A 17,883-nucleotide genomic window follows, 5' to 3' on the forward strand; every position below is an offset into this window, starting at 1 on the left:
TTTTTTCATTACATGGTCATATTAGATATTTTGTTTGTATTTAGTCATATGATTATTATGATTAAATGATTCAATATTGCATAATATAACACTATGGGTCTCCATAATAACCTCCAGAAAGCTCCTCTGAGTTGTCTTTCAGCATTTCTAATCCCAAAGTGTACAGTGGTTGGAGAAATAATTGGAGAAAGTTTGTACTTAGTTAAAAGCAGCAATACCCAAATGGGAAAATTACATCAGACCATTATATAATAATGCAATCTTCAAAAAACTAGCTCATCGACTGGAGTTATTACAGGACAGAGAACATCAGAGTGGCAAATGAAATGGAGAAGTTTTATCTGTTTTGGCTCGACCTGGTAGCTTCAAAGACAAAATCTTGCTTTAATCAAATCTCGCAGTAGCATTGAATTAAATATCTACATTTACTCACTAATCCAGCAGTTGAACACAGTAGATAATTTTCTTTGTATTGACGAGTCGAATATTTGGCAGATTATAATCCTGGCTATTTTGAATGTTGGCACAGAGCAACACCACGCAGTTCTCAATTCATAATCCGGCTTAAAGTCTGAAACTTTACCAGCATTTTATCAGATTGTCCTTCATGGCATGCTCTGCTCTTAAAAGGAAATCAACAGCTAGGACGAGCATCATTGACCATATGTTATTTTATTGCATTGAATTCTGTAGCTAAAATAAAATATGCCTTACATACATAGATGATGGAGTCCTCGGATGTGATGGTTAAAAGGCAGCAACATGAGATATAAATATATAAATACATGAATGACTGACACCTCCTCTCCTACACACACCTTTAAGTTGAATGCATTCTAAGTAAGCTCACATGCAATCCGAGCCGATGGCTCTGGCAGGTGGTGTGGTCATGCGGGGTTGGAGCAGAATAGTAATGAGGGATTGATCGAGCCCATTGGCAGTGACTGGCTAGTGACTGATAGTATCTCTCTTCCCTCAGGGGGGTCAGAGTCACAGCAAACCTCAGGTTCAGTAACCAGGCAGCTAAAGCCACTGGACAGGATCCTCCGATGGTTTGACCTGCTGACCGGCTAGCTGCTCACAGTTCCTCGCCAGCCACAGGTCCAGAGAGAGAGAGAGAGAGAGAAAGAGAGAGAGAGAGAGAGAGAGAGAGAGAGAGAAGCATCATCTAAACACATGAACTTATTAACAAGTAGAAGGATTTAAGAGTCTGGTTTTAAAAAAGCAGTCAGTGATACACGTCTTATTGATTCAGCATAGCATCACAAAGCAGCAATTGTTCATCAACAGATGTCAAATTTTACAATCAAATAATGTAAAATGAAAGAGGTAAATATGCAGCAATATGACCCATCAGGGTTTCTTGTTAACCATGTGTCCAAGTAACTGCTTTTAGCCCTTTGACTGGTGCAAGAAACATTCAGATCAGTCTTAGTGCATTGCTGGTTTCAGGATGTTTGATTATCCACAGTTGCTTTTTATTTCATTTAAATCCCTTGTTTAATCTCTTCTAACTATAAACACAATCCCGTCGTTGACTCAAGTGCTTTGATTCACAGTACCTTTGTATACCCATAAAAAAACACAGATTATTGCATACTATGCTGATGACACACAGACCATGGCTCAGGTGTATGTTCTGTACCAGAGTTATTGTCAGACTGAAATGAGTTGGCGTCAGTTGTGCGCCTCGCCACGTGCCGGAGCAGTTGTGGAGGGACGAAACGGATTAAGCTGGTTACACTTTCCAGTACTCTACAGAATACCATCATCAAGTTCAACACATTCAAAAATTAATCCCACTTCTCCCACTCAGAAAGACAAACATTACATTCATTACTTCAGTTTTTTTGAATGTGATCTGACTTGTGTGACCCATTTGGGTGTGCAATATTGCTGAAACACTATCTTGGAAGACATGCCGTCATCAAACCATTACGTTAGGTGATCTCTGAAACGAGCAAAGTGCACAGTCTGTCTCTCCTTGACTCTCTTAAGGGGGTAACCTTGCATTCACACAACACACTCAGTGCTGGGGAAGGATATAAAAAAGGACAATAATTTTTGGTTTCAATAATAACTGGATACAGTTGTGGACAAATTTCCAACTAAACGGGTGTAGCTAAAAGGTTACACAAAATTGCCTGGACAATGGGGTTTAAACAAATACTTATAACAAATCACAGAGTGTGGTTATAATACAATACATAATATTTTAATGAGGTGCTATATATACCCATCAATAGGTTTTGGATTTTATTACTATATTCAAAGATGCAATATCCTGTAGAAAAAAATATCCATCATTGTCCATTATTATCCACGATGCATTCACTCCTTCCACTCTGATTAAAAACAAAACCATTGATCTCCAATCTGATTAGAATAACACACCCTCCTACTTTAAAATTTGACAAAGTTGTGGTTAAAATAATGCCAAGAAGGAGATGATCTCCATTTTGTTCAGGCATTAAAGGAGGGTGTGTCTGAACCTCACAAGTTGGAAGGAAGTTTGGACTGTTTGTGTTCGGTCTCTAGCATCTTAGCAGGGGATCTAGCGTGGGGAGAGTGAACACCAACAGACTGGTTCTGAGATTCGGGCCCTGAATGTGTCTGACTGACATGAGTGGCTTGACCCGGGATCGGACTGTAGGGTTTACTGACAGCCATGGGAGAGGAGAAGGGGCTCGATGCCCCCGCTAACCCCTCTGAGGAGCCGATCATGGCCAAAGGCCTTTCCTGGTGTATAGAGCTGCGAGAGCCTGAGATAGTCTTTATTTCCTGGGTAAAGAGATCCACCGAGGACTGGGCCCTCTCTTTGAAGGTACAGGCCACCCTGGCAGGGCATGAGGTCTGAGGGGTTAGAGGGCTGTGAGAGTCCATGGTGCTGGGGAGCTCACTGTGGCAAATTGTCCTACCCCTCACAGGGCTCTGTATGCTGGGACTGTGGACTGGAGGCGTGTAGCAGGGCGAGGCCTCGGCAGAGCCATACTGGGCCAGGGAGGCGAGGGCCGAGTGCTCGGGAAGAACCTGGGGGAGGAAAACAGACTGGAGACCTGCAAGGCTGTGCTGCGCCAGGGAGGCTGCGGCCCCAGCTCCGACTGCAGATCCTGGCTGAATAAATCCACTGGAGGACTGGGTGCTGCTGATGAAGGGAAAATGTGGGAGGTTCAGACCACTGGATGTCCTGCCTGCTCTGTCATGACTGTACCCCATCTGCTGCGTGAGCGTCGGCTGCAGCTGGCTTAGTATGGGGCCGACTGAGCTGGAGATCAGAGGGCTTATGGTGGAGGCAGAGGGGGCTGGGAATCTCCCTGCAAACCTCCCTGGCGCCCCTTGCTGGAGTAAACCTATCGGGTGTGGTGGGGTGGTCATAGCACCATGGAAGGGCTGAGAGTGGAGCTGAGCAGAGCAGGTGTAGGAGACAGTGGCCTGGCTGATGGGGAAGACTGAGGCCATGCCGGAGTGGGGAGGATGGGGCGGGGGCTGGTGTGAGGGCAGAGGGCCCAGAGGCCGCAGGCTGCTAGTGAAGATGGGCTGGGACGTCAGCGTGGGTGACAAGGGCCCAGTGGAGAGATGGTGTGTCCTGAGGGACGACAGTGTGGGAGTCTCAAGCCCAAATCTGAATTTGGTGGAGCTAGCAGGAGAACCGGGGCCTGAAATACAGCTGCTGGACGTGTTCGCTCCAACATGGACTTTTTTTGGGTGGCAGTTGGGGTCCTTCAGGGGGCCTGGTGCCAGAGGATGATGGAAGAGGATGGAAGGCAGCTGGGATTGGTGAGCTAAAGCCAGAGCCAGTGGGGTGGTAGCAGCAGCAGCCTGGAGCGGGGCTTGAACCAGCGGGGCCCAGATGACTGGGGTGGGTGATGGGGGAGCAGGGGGAGGGTTTAGGCTGGTCTGGATCAGCTGCGTGCATTGGGCCATGTCACGGTCATGTTGCACTATTCTTTGGATGATCTCGCTCTCTTGAAAGTTTAGTGTGCCAGAACTTTGGTGATGCTGGACTTTATGCTGCAGAACAGAGTTCCTCTTCCCTGTTAAGAAAATACAAATAAGGCCATGCTATTTTCTTTTTTTTTTCAATAATGAGCGCATACGACATATTTTTAGCACAACTCAGCAGCACCATAGCCTTGCCTCTCTAAACAAGAGGATTTAAATGTGATAGCATAACACAATATATCTATATATCTGCAACTAATTTACATGGATGTTCAGTTCTTTATTAATCCACTGTCCCTCGTAAAGAATAAACTTAGACTATTCCAACAGAAAATGCCACTGTTTGTCTATATATCTATACCTTGAACCACCACACCCAATTCCCTGCGTAGTCACTCCTGATTAGATACTCCCAGGAAGTTATAAAAACTCCACCCTTTAGTCCTGTCAGTCCTCCAAACCATTGCAGAGTGCAGAACAAAGACATAACATATGTGAGTTACGAATATGGACTTTTCCTTTTCTTATTTAATTTGGTTAATATTTCATGGATTTGTTTGAGCGTTAAATGAATTGTTTTGGATTGCATTCATACTAGATTCCTACGTTTAGTAAAGTCTGAAGAACATGCATTAATGTGAAAATAATGATGAACTGATTTTCTTTATTAATCAAATTGAATCCATTGTTTAATGTGAGTGTTCTGATTTGTAATTGTACTGTAAATTGTTGGAATGGCTTTGTTGGATCCTGTGTTTAAATATTGTAAAATATGTTCTGTCAGCCACCATCACTGTAGTTTTTTCAGTTTGTAAGTGTACTACTAATAACACATATAAATAAAATTGCTTTTATTTAAACTAGACCAGCTTTAAAAGTAATTTATGGAGAATAGAAGCAAACAAAATTAAATGCCGACATAAAAATAATAAATAATGTTTAACTGTAAAACATGAAATTGACTCCTGTAGACAGGTTTTATCTCTTGGCAAAGAGACTCACCGATGCGGTCCAGGCGGTCGAGAGCCACAGTCTCAAAGGCCCTCCTCATCATGGGATACTCCTCCAGTACCTCGTTGAAGTTGTCCACCGACAGAGAGTACAGCCGACAGTAGTTATCTGCTCGCACGCTGGCTGTCCTCCTGCCTCGGGTCAACAGGCAGATCTCTGCAGGTAGAGGAGAAAAAAAAAACTTCAATTATTTGTACCATTTTTTTAAAATATGTCCTGCTGAGAGCAAGTCAGAAATTAACATCAAGGATTTATTAAAAAAATGGGTAATTATTAATATGAAGTATTACATGATGATTTTCCACTTTTCTCATACAAGTTGTGTGATACATTACAACCACATTTATATCTTTTTAGATCCATTCATAAAAGGAAAGGTAAAAAAAAGTTTCATTAGTGTGAGACGATAAAACATGAAAAGACCGTTGCCTCTGAACCCCACAGATGGAGCACTTAATGCAATTTCTGCAGCTTACAGTTTGTCCTGACCTCATCTGCCGTGCCAGATCAAAAAAATAAAATAATGCGCCGTTTGAAAAAAAAAAGTAGACATATTTTTCAGGACAGACATATTGAGGATATACAAACACACACACACACACACACACACACACACACACACACACACACACAGACTCACATGCTCTCTCTCTTCCCTGTCCTGTTTATCAGTTTAATCTATTTATTACAGATGACAACGTGGGATTTCTGATATATTTATTTTGCCATGTGTTGGTTTTAATCACACATTTTCTGCCCATATTCACCATTTTTACATCTGTGAGTGTGTTTAGCTGTGCTGAGTAGCTTTAAGCCAAAATATATCATATTTTGTGATTACCACATATCATTCTTTTACCAAAAACGTATGCTGGAGTATGGTTAAATATTAAAATATGGTTAGAAATAATCTCCATATTTTAGTTTAGAAAAAAACTGCAAGTAAAGTAAATTATATATTTATATTCTTGGTTGACATTTGATGATGACATTTCACTTTGCTACACAGCTGGACACCGGCAACGACAGGTTGAGACGACGTAATAAGGGCGACAACAAATGGAAAGTTCTGGATTTCAGCTTTAAATATGGCGTTAACAAAGGGGTAAAACCCCACAGATGGAATCAAAGATCACAAAGCTTTGCTCCTTTTAGTCCAGAGCCCTTTTAAGGAGATGATGTGGCCAGTTTTTCCCAGCTGTAATAGTCAGGGAAGTTAATCTGCTGAGTGCCGGAGCAAAATAAATCAAAACAAATCATACCATCACCACTCCTTCACATGCATTCAAACTGACTCACTGCCAGCTACAGAATATATTAGCATGTAGTGCACATGGCAGGTTGTGTGCAGACATTACCTCCAAAATAAGAGCCATCAGACAGCTTGGTGTCTGTGCTGCTCTTGGTCAGGACACTGACAACGCCATGCTGGATGAAGTACATCTTCTTGCCGATGGTTCCCTCTCTGATGATGTAATCGCCCGGCTGGAAGACTTCGAAGCGCAGTTTGGTCAGCATGGAGGTGACAAAGTTTGGATCAGCGTTGGCGAACAGAGGCATGGAGGCCACCAGTTTACGACAGTTAAAGTTGATGATCTCCTGCAGAAGACACAAGATTTTAGCTGAGGCAAATGTCAGTGTTGCTACATGTGTACGTTTCAATTATTATAAAAGCAGGGTGGTTAACAGCTTAGTGCTCTGTTAATGAGGCTCTCTGTCCTCATTCAGTCTCCAGCAATTACTAATCAGATTACATGACTATTAACATTAACGTGCAAAGTAAGAGAGCCATATTAGATTACATAAATAATTAACTGTAAACCATTTAGAACAAGGGCGCTCAATTCATTAATCCACATATTTGACGCTGAGAACACACGATAATGCAGTTGTAAGCAGATATAAAGACATTTTGAAGTGGTTATTAATGTGCAGTATTTTTCAACAATTTTAAATTCTCCTATGAATAGTAGTATTTTATCTTATTACAACTGGGTTTTACTATATTGTCATTCATTATCTGCTTATACATCAGCCTCCACGGGAGTTATAGTTGTTGACAAATGCATTAATAAACACTTATATCTGCATACAACTACATTAGTGTGTTATAAACCATTTATTAAATGTTTATTTACTGCTTATAAATGCTAAATAGGAGGAGTTAAAATGCTTCTTTTTGTCTTTTAACATTATGATGACTCAGCAGTATTACTATTAAGACAGCAACAACGAAGTAGATGACTTCTGACCTCTCGCAGTGGCTCATTCAGCTCCTCCAAAATGCTTTCCTCGTCAAACATCTTGCCCTGATAACGGTGTTCGTAGTAGTCGTGGATCCTCTGGCGCATGTCGGCAGGGAGCTTGTGGAAGGACATGTACTGCTCCACCTGTTTATACTGTAACAACAACACAAGTCCAATTATTATAATTACAAAATCAATAAAAGCATTTAAGTACCGCCACAGAAATACATGTGACTGTAACTGTAACTGCAACTGCATTTGTATCTAAGACAAAATGCAAAGTCATGTCAAAATTAATATATTAAAGTGATTGATGTATTGGCTCAGAGGTGGACTATAATGTGTCTCATTATGTTAACAGTCAACTGTCAGGCCATCTGTGAAACCTGCCCACAGAGCAATGTTGTGCCTCTGTCCCATCTGACAAATACAGTTTCGCTCTGCAGGCAGCAGCTAATAACATTAACTACTGTGTCCTTCAGCGGTGTACTCTGCCAACAAAGAACATGTGAATGGTCCGGGTACCCAATCTATGTGTGTTAAGTGCTGCTGTAAGTCACCTCTCTGAAATATCTCTCTTTTTCTGTTAAAAATCCACAACAGCAACTCAAAAATCTCCATCCATCCATCCCCACTCGTCTATGTATAGTCTCCGTCTGTGGGGCATTTTCTCGCTTAAATGCCAGATTTATGCTAGGTGGGTAAAGTCCTGGATGAAATACTTTGTCACTTTGTCACAATGGCACTTATTAGCATCACGATTAGAAACTGCATTTCAATCAGTCATGGAAGTATTCAGACTATTTAATTAAGTAAAAGCAGCAATACCAGAATGGAAAAATATTTACAACTCCAGTTAAGTAAAAGTCCTGCATTCAAAATCTTACTCAAGTAAAAGAAGGGAAGTACTATCAGCTAATTGTACTTAAAGTATTAAAAGTAAAAGTACTCAGTATGCAGAAAAATGGCCCCTGTGGAGCTAATTTTAAGTACTTTATACTGTTGGGTAATTTAATCTATAACAATTTATCGTATTTGATATACTGATCATATGTTTTGTATATAAAATCATAATTTGAAAAGTAACTAAAGCTGTTAAATAAATGTAGTAAACAGTAAATGTAGTATGTAAATGATAAAGTAGCATAAAATGGAAATACTCAGTAAAGTACAAGTAGCTCAAAATTGTACTTAAATATAGTACTTGTGTAAATGAACTTAGTTACATTCCACCACTGATTTCAATTCTCTTAGACCTAAAGAAAGTTGATTTTCTTTGACAAATATCAGCCATGGAGAAAACAAACACCCACCTTTTCTTGGTACTGCCTCCTGGAGGAATCCAGAGACTGAATGAGTGCAGTCGCATGCCCCACAAACATGGCAAAGCAGGTAGCGCCCACAATCATACTGAGGATGGTAAGCCACACGTCAGCCATGCCGATCGGGGGGTACAGGCCGTACCCGATGCACAGCATGTGACTCATGGCCTTGAACAGGGCGTAGGAGTACTGCTGACCCCAAGTGTCATTCTGTAAGGAGACGAATAGTAGGAAAGAGAAAGTTTATCAATATCTACAACATTAATGCTGCAGCACATCTGTGTTTATCTATTCAGAGTTTAAGATCAAGACCACAGATGATGACGCCTTTATTTTTCAGCTTTGTTGGCTTTGAAGCTCTGAGAGTCTGACTGTCACAAAACAGCACTTTATAACATGCATGCTGACTTATGCACTTGCATTACTGACCTGGTTGATTTTTGTGGTGTAAGTCTATTTCATTTGCCAGTATACATATTAACATATTCTGTAGTCAGACTGATAATTAATAAAGCTTATCTATAAATACTTCAAATTGTTTGGTCTATAAAATGTCAAAAATTGGAGAAATATGCCTGTTATGATTTACCACAGCCCAGGATAATGTATTCAAATAGCTTGTTTTATTTGACCAACAGTCCAAAATTCAAAGATATTCAGTTTACTATCATATAAGATATATCATATAAGAAAAGATTTAAATCCTCACATTTGAGAGGCTGAAATCAGGAAATGTTTGGCATTTTTGCTACAATTAATCAATTGTTAAAATAGTTGCCTTTATGTTAATTTTATGTTGATCAGCTAATTGATTAATTGAATTGTTGCAGGCCTAAATAAGATTATTGTGTGGTTTAAAAGCCCCTGTAAGTAGTTCTCTATAAAATCAAAATATCCATGACTAAATAAGTAACACAAAAAATCCCACCCTTAAGTATTATTTATTGAAAGTTCAACATTCAAAAACTCTGTTATTCTGCTTCACCAGGGCTGTGTGGGTGTGGTTTGATCTGATTTGATTGACAGTGACCAAACAACACCACGACTGTCAGCGTTAGATTCAAATGTTTCTAAATCCTGATAAATGCACAGAAGTATGTGACATCAGCTTTTTCCAGCTGAGACCTGCCCACAAGTGAATACAGCAAAAAATACAGAAAATCTTTCATGTGAAACAACCAAAACTGTTCTAACCTTGGCAGAAAGTTCATGCAGGACCATATCACTCATAGTATGAAGGTTATGAGTTTTCGGGGCCTTTAAGAGGAACACATGTGGATGCCGTTTAACCCACTTACCACCATCTTGTTTCTAGTGACCCAGCAGTCAGGGGGGAAGTCCTGCAGCATGGGAACCAGGAACTGCAGACAGCCATCCCAGTGACACAGCAGCAGCATCATACCAATCAGGTTCATGATGCGCACCATGGCACTGGCCAGGTCATAGGTCATGTGGAAAACCTGTGACACAGATTATCAGCATTAATGGAACTGCAACAACGAAACACACATCTCTTTGTAAATAAAACTATAACATTTCAGTCTCTCACGCCATCAGAGGATTTGAGATATACAGTAGGTGCTGTGTGGGCCGATGGATACAGGGGTCCTATACCAGACCACATTGTTCTTAATCTTCTAAAGACCACCAGAGGCTGTTTCAGTGTTGCATAACCATCTGCAAGCAACATTAATGGCATATAGGGAGTGCTGCCTCAGTTGGAATTATAAAAATGAGATAATGCAGGATATAATCAGTTATTAAGTAAGTTTATTGTATGTGAGCCTCAGAGGGCAACCAACAAATTAACTCTACAGCTTTAGGAATATGGACATTTGTTTTTTTACAATAAACAGTCTCCTGTATTTTTCCCTGAAATAAAAACATGTAGTACTCCAGACAAGGTTACAAGTCTGAGAAATCTGCTAATGGAAGAGAAGTCTCACTATGTACAGCACTTCACTCAGAGGAACATTTGAGATTAAGGCTGCAACTAATGATTATTTCTTAGTTAATTAATTGAGTAATCTCTTAGCTCTATGAAATGTCAGAAAACTATGAGAAATGCCCATCACATGTTCTCAGAGCAAGGTGGTGTCTTTAAATGACTTGTTTTGTAGAACCAGCAGTTCAAAACCCAAAGATTTGCTATTGTAAAAGACTTAAAATATTCACATTTAAAAAGCTGGAAAAAGAGAATTTTTTGGCATTTTTTCCTTAAGACCAAAACAATTATCAAAATTGTTGCTGATACATTTTCTGTCGAGTAATTGGCGAGTAATTGACTATTAGGACAGACTGTTAGCTCTATTAGCTAGTGTGAAGTCTTATATGAATATCCAAAGAACCTATCCGTGCACGATCTACCTCTTCCCACTGGTGGATGTAACGAATGAGTCTGGAGAGGCGCAGCAGCCGCAGCAGACTGAGGATCTTGGTGAAGCGGACGATCCTCAGGGCTCGGGCTGTCTTGTAAAAGTCTGAGTCGATGCGTGTCTCTACGATGAGAAAGATGTAGTCCACAGGTATGGAGGAGATGAAATCCACTACGAACCAGCTCTTCAGGTACTTGATCTTGATCTGCTGCGGGTCCAGGATGATCTCTGTGTTGTCCTCCTTGACGATGCCCGTGCGGAAATTGAGGACCAGGTCCATGAGGAAGAACGTGTCCGAGACCACGTTGAAGACAATCCAGGGTGGCGTGTGCTCGTCTTTGAAGAAGGTGATGCCCACAGGGATGATGATGAGGTTTCCCACCATTAGCAGTAGCATGGTCAGATCCCAGTAGAACCTGAAACACACATAACTCATATTGTAGAAAACAGCAGGCCAAAGTCATTAATCATCATAAATGTCACTCATACCTTTGACAGAATAACTGAGCTGAATATTTTATGTCAGGATGCATAAGTGAGTTGTTTTGACATTTTTATGCCTTCATTAGAGATCTGACAGTGGAGAGATGAGGGGAGAGATGAGGGGAGAGAAATAGGGAATAACATGCAACAAAGGTCCCCAGCTGGGGGGACTCAAGTTCATGGTTGGTGTCCCAAACCCTTAAATGACCAGAGCACCCCTTCAGCAGCTATTTGGATAATCACTTAATAATTTCAGTCGTTTTTCAAAAGCAAAAATGCAAACATTTGCTGGTTCCACCTTCTCAAATATGAGGATTTGATGCTTTTCTTTGTCATACAGTATATGATGGTATATAGAATATCTTTGAGTTTGGGCCTAAAACAGTTAATTTCAAGTTTCATTGGGCTCTGTGAAAATATAATGGGCATTTTTGACCCTTTTGGTACGTTTTACAGACAAAATGATAAATCGATCAATTGAGCTCATCGGCAGATGATCTCAATTATGTCAATTCATCTGTGAAACACAGGAACAGATTTTGAATACAAACCAATTGTATCAATGGTTGCTGTTCGGTTCACACAGAGGACTTTTAAAAGCAAGCGTCTGAGTGTGTGTGTCTATGTGAATACTGAATATGTGCTGCATATTCAAAGCCATTCTGGACGTGTAGGTACTTCAAATAGAAATTAATCTCTGTGAAACTTGCAGTCTCACACTGTAACTCAAAATCCAGTAGATTTATGTTCGAAGTAGCAGAAGCAATGCAAACAAACTTGTTGAGCATAAACATTAACAAAGCAAGAAATGCATTGATTCCTGAAAACAATGATGGTTCTCGAATTCAGTTCAATACTGGGCTTCTGGCCACAGTGGCGGAAAGGAAAATGGGTTATTGGAATTCATCTGAATTGCTCATGAGGAAATATTGATTTTCACAACTCACTAAATCCTCAAGTATCTGCAGCAGAGTGTTCAATTTCATCTATAATTGCGTGAAAAAGGGGCTGCTTGTAGTTGTTGTTTACAGTAAAGTCATCAAATTGCATTTCAAAGTATTTCGAAATTTTCACAGCTTCATTAACAAATCTGGCAAATTATAGCCAACAGTTATAAGCTAAATATAAAATAGCCACAGCAGCCTGACACACCTACAGGGCCACCACGGGGGGGGGGGTCGCAGACCTACGAGGGTGCACGCATTACACCACTTAGGGGTACTTGTGGCATGTGAGGCAGCATACAGTAACCACACTGTCTGAGCCAAATGCATTCAAGAAAAGAGAATGTAAATCAGAAGAAATGCAATGGTTTCAAAAGCGCTGATTGGACAAGCCCTCTATCCATCTTGTCAACAGGTATAATTCAAAACTCCATAAAGAAACAGCTAAGAGCAGCTAAACTGTGTTCCTGCCAATGTGACATTTTCTGGGCTCAAATGAGGGTCCAGGAAAGAGGCGACTAACAGTAGAGATGTGACCAGGGTATATCACAACCTACAAACATAGTTTTACCTATTCTAGTTACTTACACCAAACCTTCACAGGAGAACATTACAAAAAGAGGGAACCAGTGAGGGCAGGGTGGCCATTTGTTCTAATCAGCTTTCTGTTGTTCTCTGCCAAACAAAGCATTTCCATTCCCCGCTTCATCTGCCTGTTGTCTTTGCGGTGACACACTGGTCCTAATTGCACTTCCCCTCTCTAGCTAAATCCACCGTTATCTCCTGGGAATCCATGTCATCTCCACAAGTCAGCTCCCATCAGCCAGATGTTGAGTAGTTAGCATTACTGCTCTGCACACGTCACTGTGCAACAGAACATTGGAACAGCTGGACCCAAAAAATAAAAAACAAAAGGGCCTGCAGGGGACAGTGCATTACTGCCGTCCCCTGCAGACCATCCTGTTTGCGCATCAGCTGACTGTGCACGCAGCATTCAGCCCACAAAGATCAGACAACTTGCTGGTGTAATCTGGTGTTACCATCAAAATAAAGCTGACAGTTGTGGGGTCTCTGGACCTTTACTGGTCGGGAGAGGAATCTTGCACTATTTGGGTCAGAGTGCAACTTTACATTAAAGAGCATGAGAGCACAAAGAGACGGGAGTTACAAGCAAAGTGAACACAAAAAGGCTTAAAATGGTGAAAGGAGCTTAGATCAATCAGGACAGCTGAAAAAGGGATCACATTTGTACTAGAGATACTTATCTCTTGCTGCCAGAGCGCAGCTGAAGCACAACAGCCTGCATGCAGCTCAGTGGCTTAACACACACCTGTACTGTGGCTCAGGCCCACCAGCAATCATATTAACCATATTTACACAGCGTGCCAGTTTAGCATGTCTGCTGCTGTATCCACAGAAAGCTTTAATAAAAGACAGCAGTTACTTGTGGTATAAACAACAGAGAGACAGTGTTTTTTAAAAAAAGATACAAGGAGAGGATACATGCATTACACTGAGCTGATGCATAGTGTTCATGGAAACACACATTATGTCAGCACACAACTGTTACAGATATCAGGGAGTGAAGTTGACTGCAGGATTAGGATTGGATTCATCGGTGTCTCATTAGCCAAAAAGACCCAAACGATCTTCAGTGGTGCAAGGGTTTACACCTGAAACCTGACATTGGATCTGCAGGAGAAAGTGTTCACTTTAAGAGGCCCACGCCAGGCACCTGCTCAAAGTGTGACCCAAACCGAGCATGAAGTCATGACACCTCGTACCTCATATACAGAGTTACCAGCTGGGTGTCCTGATTCCTCACATCATTTTCATTTCAATCTCTCTCTCTCTCTCTCTCTCTCTCTCTCTGGGTGTTCAGTATTTTATGGTGTGTCCCCTCCCCGTCCACACCATCTCTGCTCCATTAGACTAATTGTACTGTAATAATCCCCACTGATGTGTGCTTCTAATATCTTGAATGGTCATGTTACCCTATTTTGATTACCCCATTTCCAAGCCCCTGCTGCACTCTCTGTAATCCATTGCCCTCGCTAAATGATAAAAAAAAGTGTAATTCAGATGAGTGGAAAAAAAAACTGCGGTGACACACATCGGCGTACAACTGGCCAGTGAAAATATGATGACAGCGAGCCTCAAGGTTAAATGTCATGAAAATCCCTTGATGGCGGTGATGAACAGAATGCTGGTTTGTATGCAGCATGTAATGAAATGAAGAACGTGCATGTGCCCATTGCACAGCATGGCTGGGAAATTAGGGAATTACAGGGTGGCTTTGTTTGGTGTACAAATGTAGTCATTTATAGCTTGAGAAAATTGACAGAAAATTGGTTGGTTAGATTACCATGAAGCCTATTCTTGTGTGAATGAAACCATACACACACACACACTTCTTCAGGCCAAACAAAAGAGGGATGTACATCCTAAATATGTATAATATAATTTGGCATTGTGCTTTTAAGAGTCAACTCCTTTATGATACACCAAATGTTTCTCTGTAAGAATGTCAAGTCTTTAGAAAAGGATCATTTTCAGAAATGAAGCCATTTATCTTTTCAAGGTGTGTGTGGCTTACTGAGGCACATTCAGGTTATGATATTCTGCACAGGCTCACACTCCTGATTATCAGGTTGTTATCATAATATCATCGCAGTGATCAAATAAAAAACACTCCTGGTATATAGGGGATTAAGTGTGTGTCTGTGATATTAGGGTTATAGTAACCTTATCATATTTGTTTGCATTTTATGTCTCATTAAGATTAGGCTATTCTAAAATGACCAGACAAGCCAACATCTGTGACAGGATCACAGCTGCACGTTTCTGTAAGACACCACTGCCTGTAAAGAAAGGTTTTCTGCACACAAATTACCTAAAATCACTGTAAGGGTGGATTATCCAGAAGCCAGCAGACTTTACTCGTTCCCTCTCATGCTCCACGGCCCTCTCGCTCCCCAACATCCGCAGGGAGAACTTGTTGACTCCCGGTTGGAGCATCGCCCCAAACTGCCGGTGCATGAAACCGGCTTGGTACAGCCGGTCGTCCTCAGGTATTATTTGCTCGGTACCCTCCAACTTGATAAAACTTGACTGGTCAAACATAGATGCTTGCCATGTTGCGCCACTCAGACCACCCGTTGCCCGCTGCTGGGCCCCGGGGCCGTGCTCACCGGGGCAACTCTCGCTGACACCGGCATCAGCCTCGGGGATGAGGCGCCGCTGCTCCGCTGGATCTGACCCCGGAGGATGCCGACCGGTGATGGAAGAGATGCTGCCCCTAAACAAGCGACAGTCCCCATTCAAGTTGGTCTTCACAATAACGTCCCTTTCCAAGTCTTCGCTCCTGGCCTCCTCAATGCTCTTGCAACTGCTTGCAGGAGACGGAGAGGACAAATGTTTTAGCCGAATACTTTTCCTCTTAGTGTCCTTGTCGCCGTTGTCTCCTTCGTCAATCACGAAGGGTTTTTGCCCAGTGTTTTGCGGCAAGCTGTACAGCCGTTTGCGCATGGAAGACTGGAGTCTTTCCATTTTGAAGAAGGAGAAGAGATGCGCTCTAATGGCAGCCCGTGAAAACAGAGGGATGAATCATGAATCTCGTACACTTGGGGTGCCACTGGAGGCAAAACGGTGACGGCGCATCCGCAGGACAGGTTGTATCTTATTTGACACTTGGGACGTGCCTCTCTCCCCCGGTTCAAACATTGAGATGCGTCAACAATATGTGTCCGCTTTAATCTGACGGTCATGTAAAAGCGGTAAACGGAAAATGCGTGTAAATCCAGGTAACCACACAGCGTGCAGACGAGAGCGCATCAGGATGCAGCATGCTGAGCGTCGGACGTGCCGGAGTGGGAGAATGCTGCTGCTGCTGCTGCTGAGCTCCTCAATGACAAAGCATGATCTCCACCTCCCCAAAATATCTGAGCTGTTTGTCAGTGCAAGGTGATGACACACATGCACGCAGCTGGCAGCTGCATTCAAACAGCGCTGACATCACTGATCCATCAGCCTCCAGCTTTCTAATAACGTGAATATTGATGGAGCTGGTCTATCGGGTTGCCATAGGAGCCAGGATGGCACATGCGCTCACCCCTCCCAGTCAGGACAACTGGAGAGGATGATTCAAGGATGCGATCCAGCCTTTGAGTTGATAGTTCACTATTGACAGAAAGCATGTCAGAGAATCTAATATTTATCATCCTACAAATGTTTGTGGACGGGCCAGAAGAAGAAACAATATTGCAATATTGTGTCATACTCTGTCAGAATTTCAGATTTCAGTGTCCAATGTTGGCTGGCAAACCATTTTATATGAAGCTTATAGCTGTAGTCTAATGAACGTTGTTTTAGATACCTGCATAATGTATTTACGCATGCATACTGGATTGTAAGAGTTGTTCTTTGCTTTTAAGACACATTATGATATTAAAAGAACACTTAGAGAACAAAACAAGTGTGGCCATAATACTCTCCTTTCAGAACTACTTAAAATTGCTCTATAATTTTGCATAAAAGGTGCTGAAGTCTTACGGCCATCATCGTGTTTTCAGTTACACAAAATGGCTAAAAACTGTGCTCATTGAAAGCTTTAAGTAAAGTAAAAGGTGTGAATTAGAGATATGGGTTTTATAGAATAAGTGTACCAAATTCTGAAGCATATATGAATACAACAAATAAATTACAACAAACAAACCAGGCGAAATTCTTAGCAATGATGCCTGTAATCTATCGCCCCTCCAAGCCAACATACTGCCTCCCTCCAGTCACCTACTGAGCACGGGTTTTCTCACCAACATGGTACAGGGGCTGAAACATCTTGAACAGAGGAACTGATTGTTTCAAATTTTACATCCACACCTCTTCTGATCAACCCTTGAACCTTGAGCACTGGAGAGAAGTCAATGTGAATAATACTTTATAATACTTTATAATACTTTTCTTGTTAACAGTTGACTTGTTTGAACCTTCATCACATACTGTGATGATATTATATTGACTACAAGCTGTGTGGCCACCTCTTCCCTGTATTATGGCAAAAGCATTAATACTCTCAGGGTCTGCAGTGTTTCATTTTTATTCCCTGAAGAAGACATTTTCAGTCATAAAGAAAAGTGATGAAACACTTCACTGGCACAGACCAACATGGCAAATTAATTTGGTGAAAGGTTGTTGACAGCTGGTTGCATTACTGTTGTATGAGTTAATGCAAACTTCCCTAAATTGGTTTAAACCATTCAGTGATTTTATTTGGCATAATGCCATATGACAGGGAGAAGTGAACAGGTTGTTTCTGCCAAAATATTTCCTCATGATACAGTGATAAACTAATATAAATGTTAATTGTATCAGAGTTCCCGCAATGCTGATAGTGTGCTACTATATGCAACAGAGACTTTTCTTTCATCTAATTCATTTATCTTAATTTTCCCATCAGTGGTCACATAACATGGGGATGTAAAATGGGACGAATTGAATAGAATACAATAGAAGTAAAAATAAAAAGTGATTTTTTTCATTAAAAATATATATAACTGCATCT

At 41.4% G+C, this 17,883-nt stretch overlaps 1 protein-coding gene across 1 annotated transcript; it reads right to left on the reverse strand.

Moving 5' to 3' along the window:
* Positions 1-653: 653 nt before the first annotated feature.
* Positions 654-16,769, reverse strand: LOC122874729 (potassium/sodium hyperpolarization-activated cyclic nucleotide-gated channel 1-like). The gene is made up of 8 exons (XM_044192990.1): positions 15,217-16,769; positions 10,889-11,312; positions 9,820-9,981; positions 8,513-8,731; positions 7,206-7,352; positions 6,312-6,552; positions 4,945-5,109; positions 654-4,034 (listed from the first exon to the last, which is right to left on the reverse strand). The coding sequence occupies exons 1-8, from the start codon at positions 15,870-15,872 to the stop codon at positions 2,494-2,496; spliced, it is 3,555 nt and encodes a 1,184-aa protein (XP_044048925.1). The 5' UTR covers positions 15,873-16,769; the 3' UTR covers positions 654-2,493.
* Positions 16,770-17,883: the final 1,114 nt, after the last annotated feature.

The sequence above is a fragment of the Siniperca chuatsi genome, linkage group LG4 (assembly GCF_020085105.1).
Source record: "Siniperca chuatsi isolate FFG_IHB_CAS linkage group LG4, ASM2008510v1, whole genome shotgun sequence".
Classification (NCBI taxonomy): domain Eukaryota; kingdom Metazoa; phylum Chordata; class Actinopteri; order Centrarchiformes; family Sinipercidae; genus Siniperca; species Siniperca chuatsi.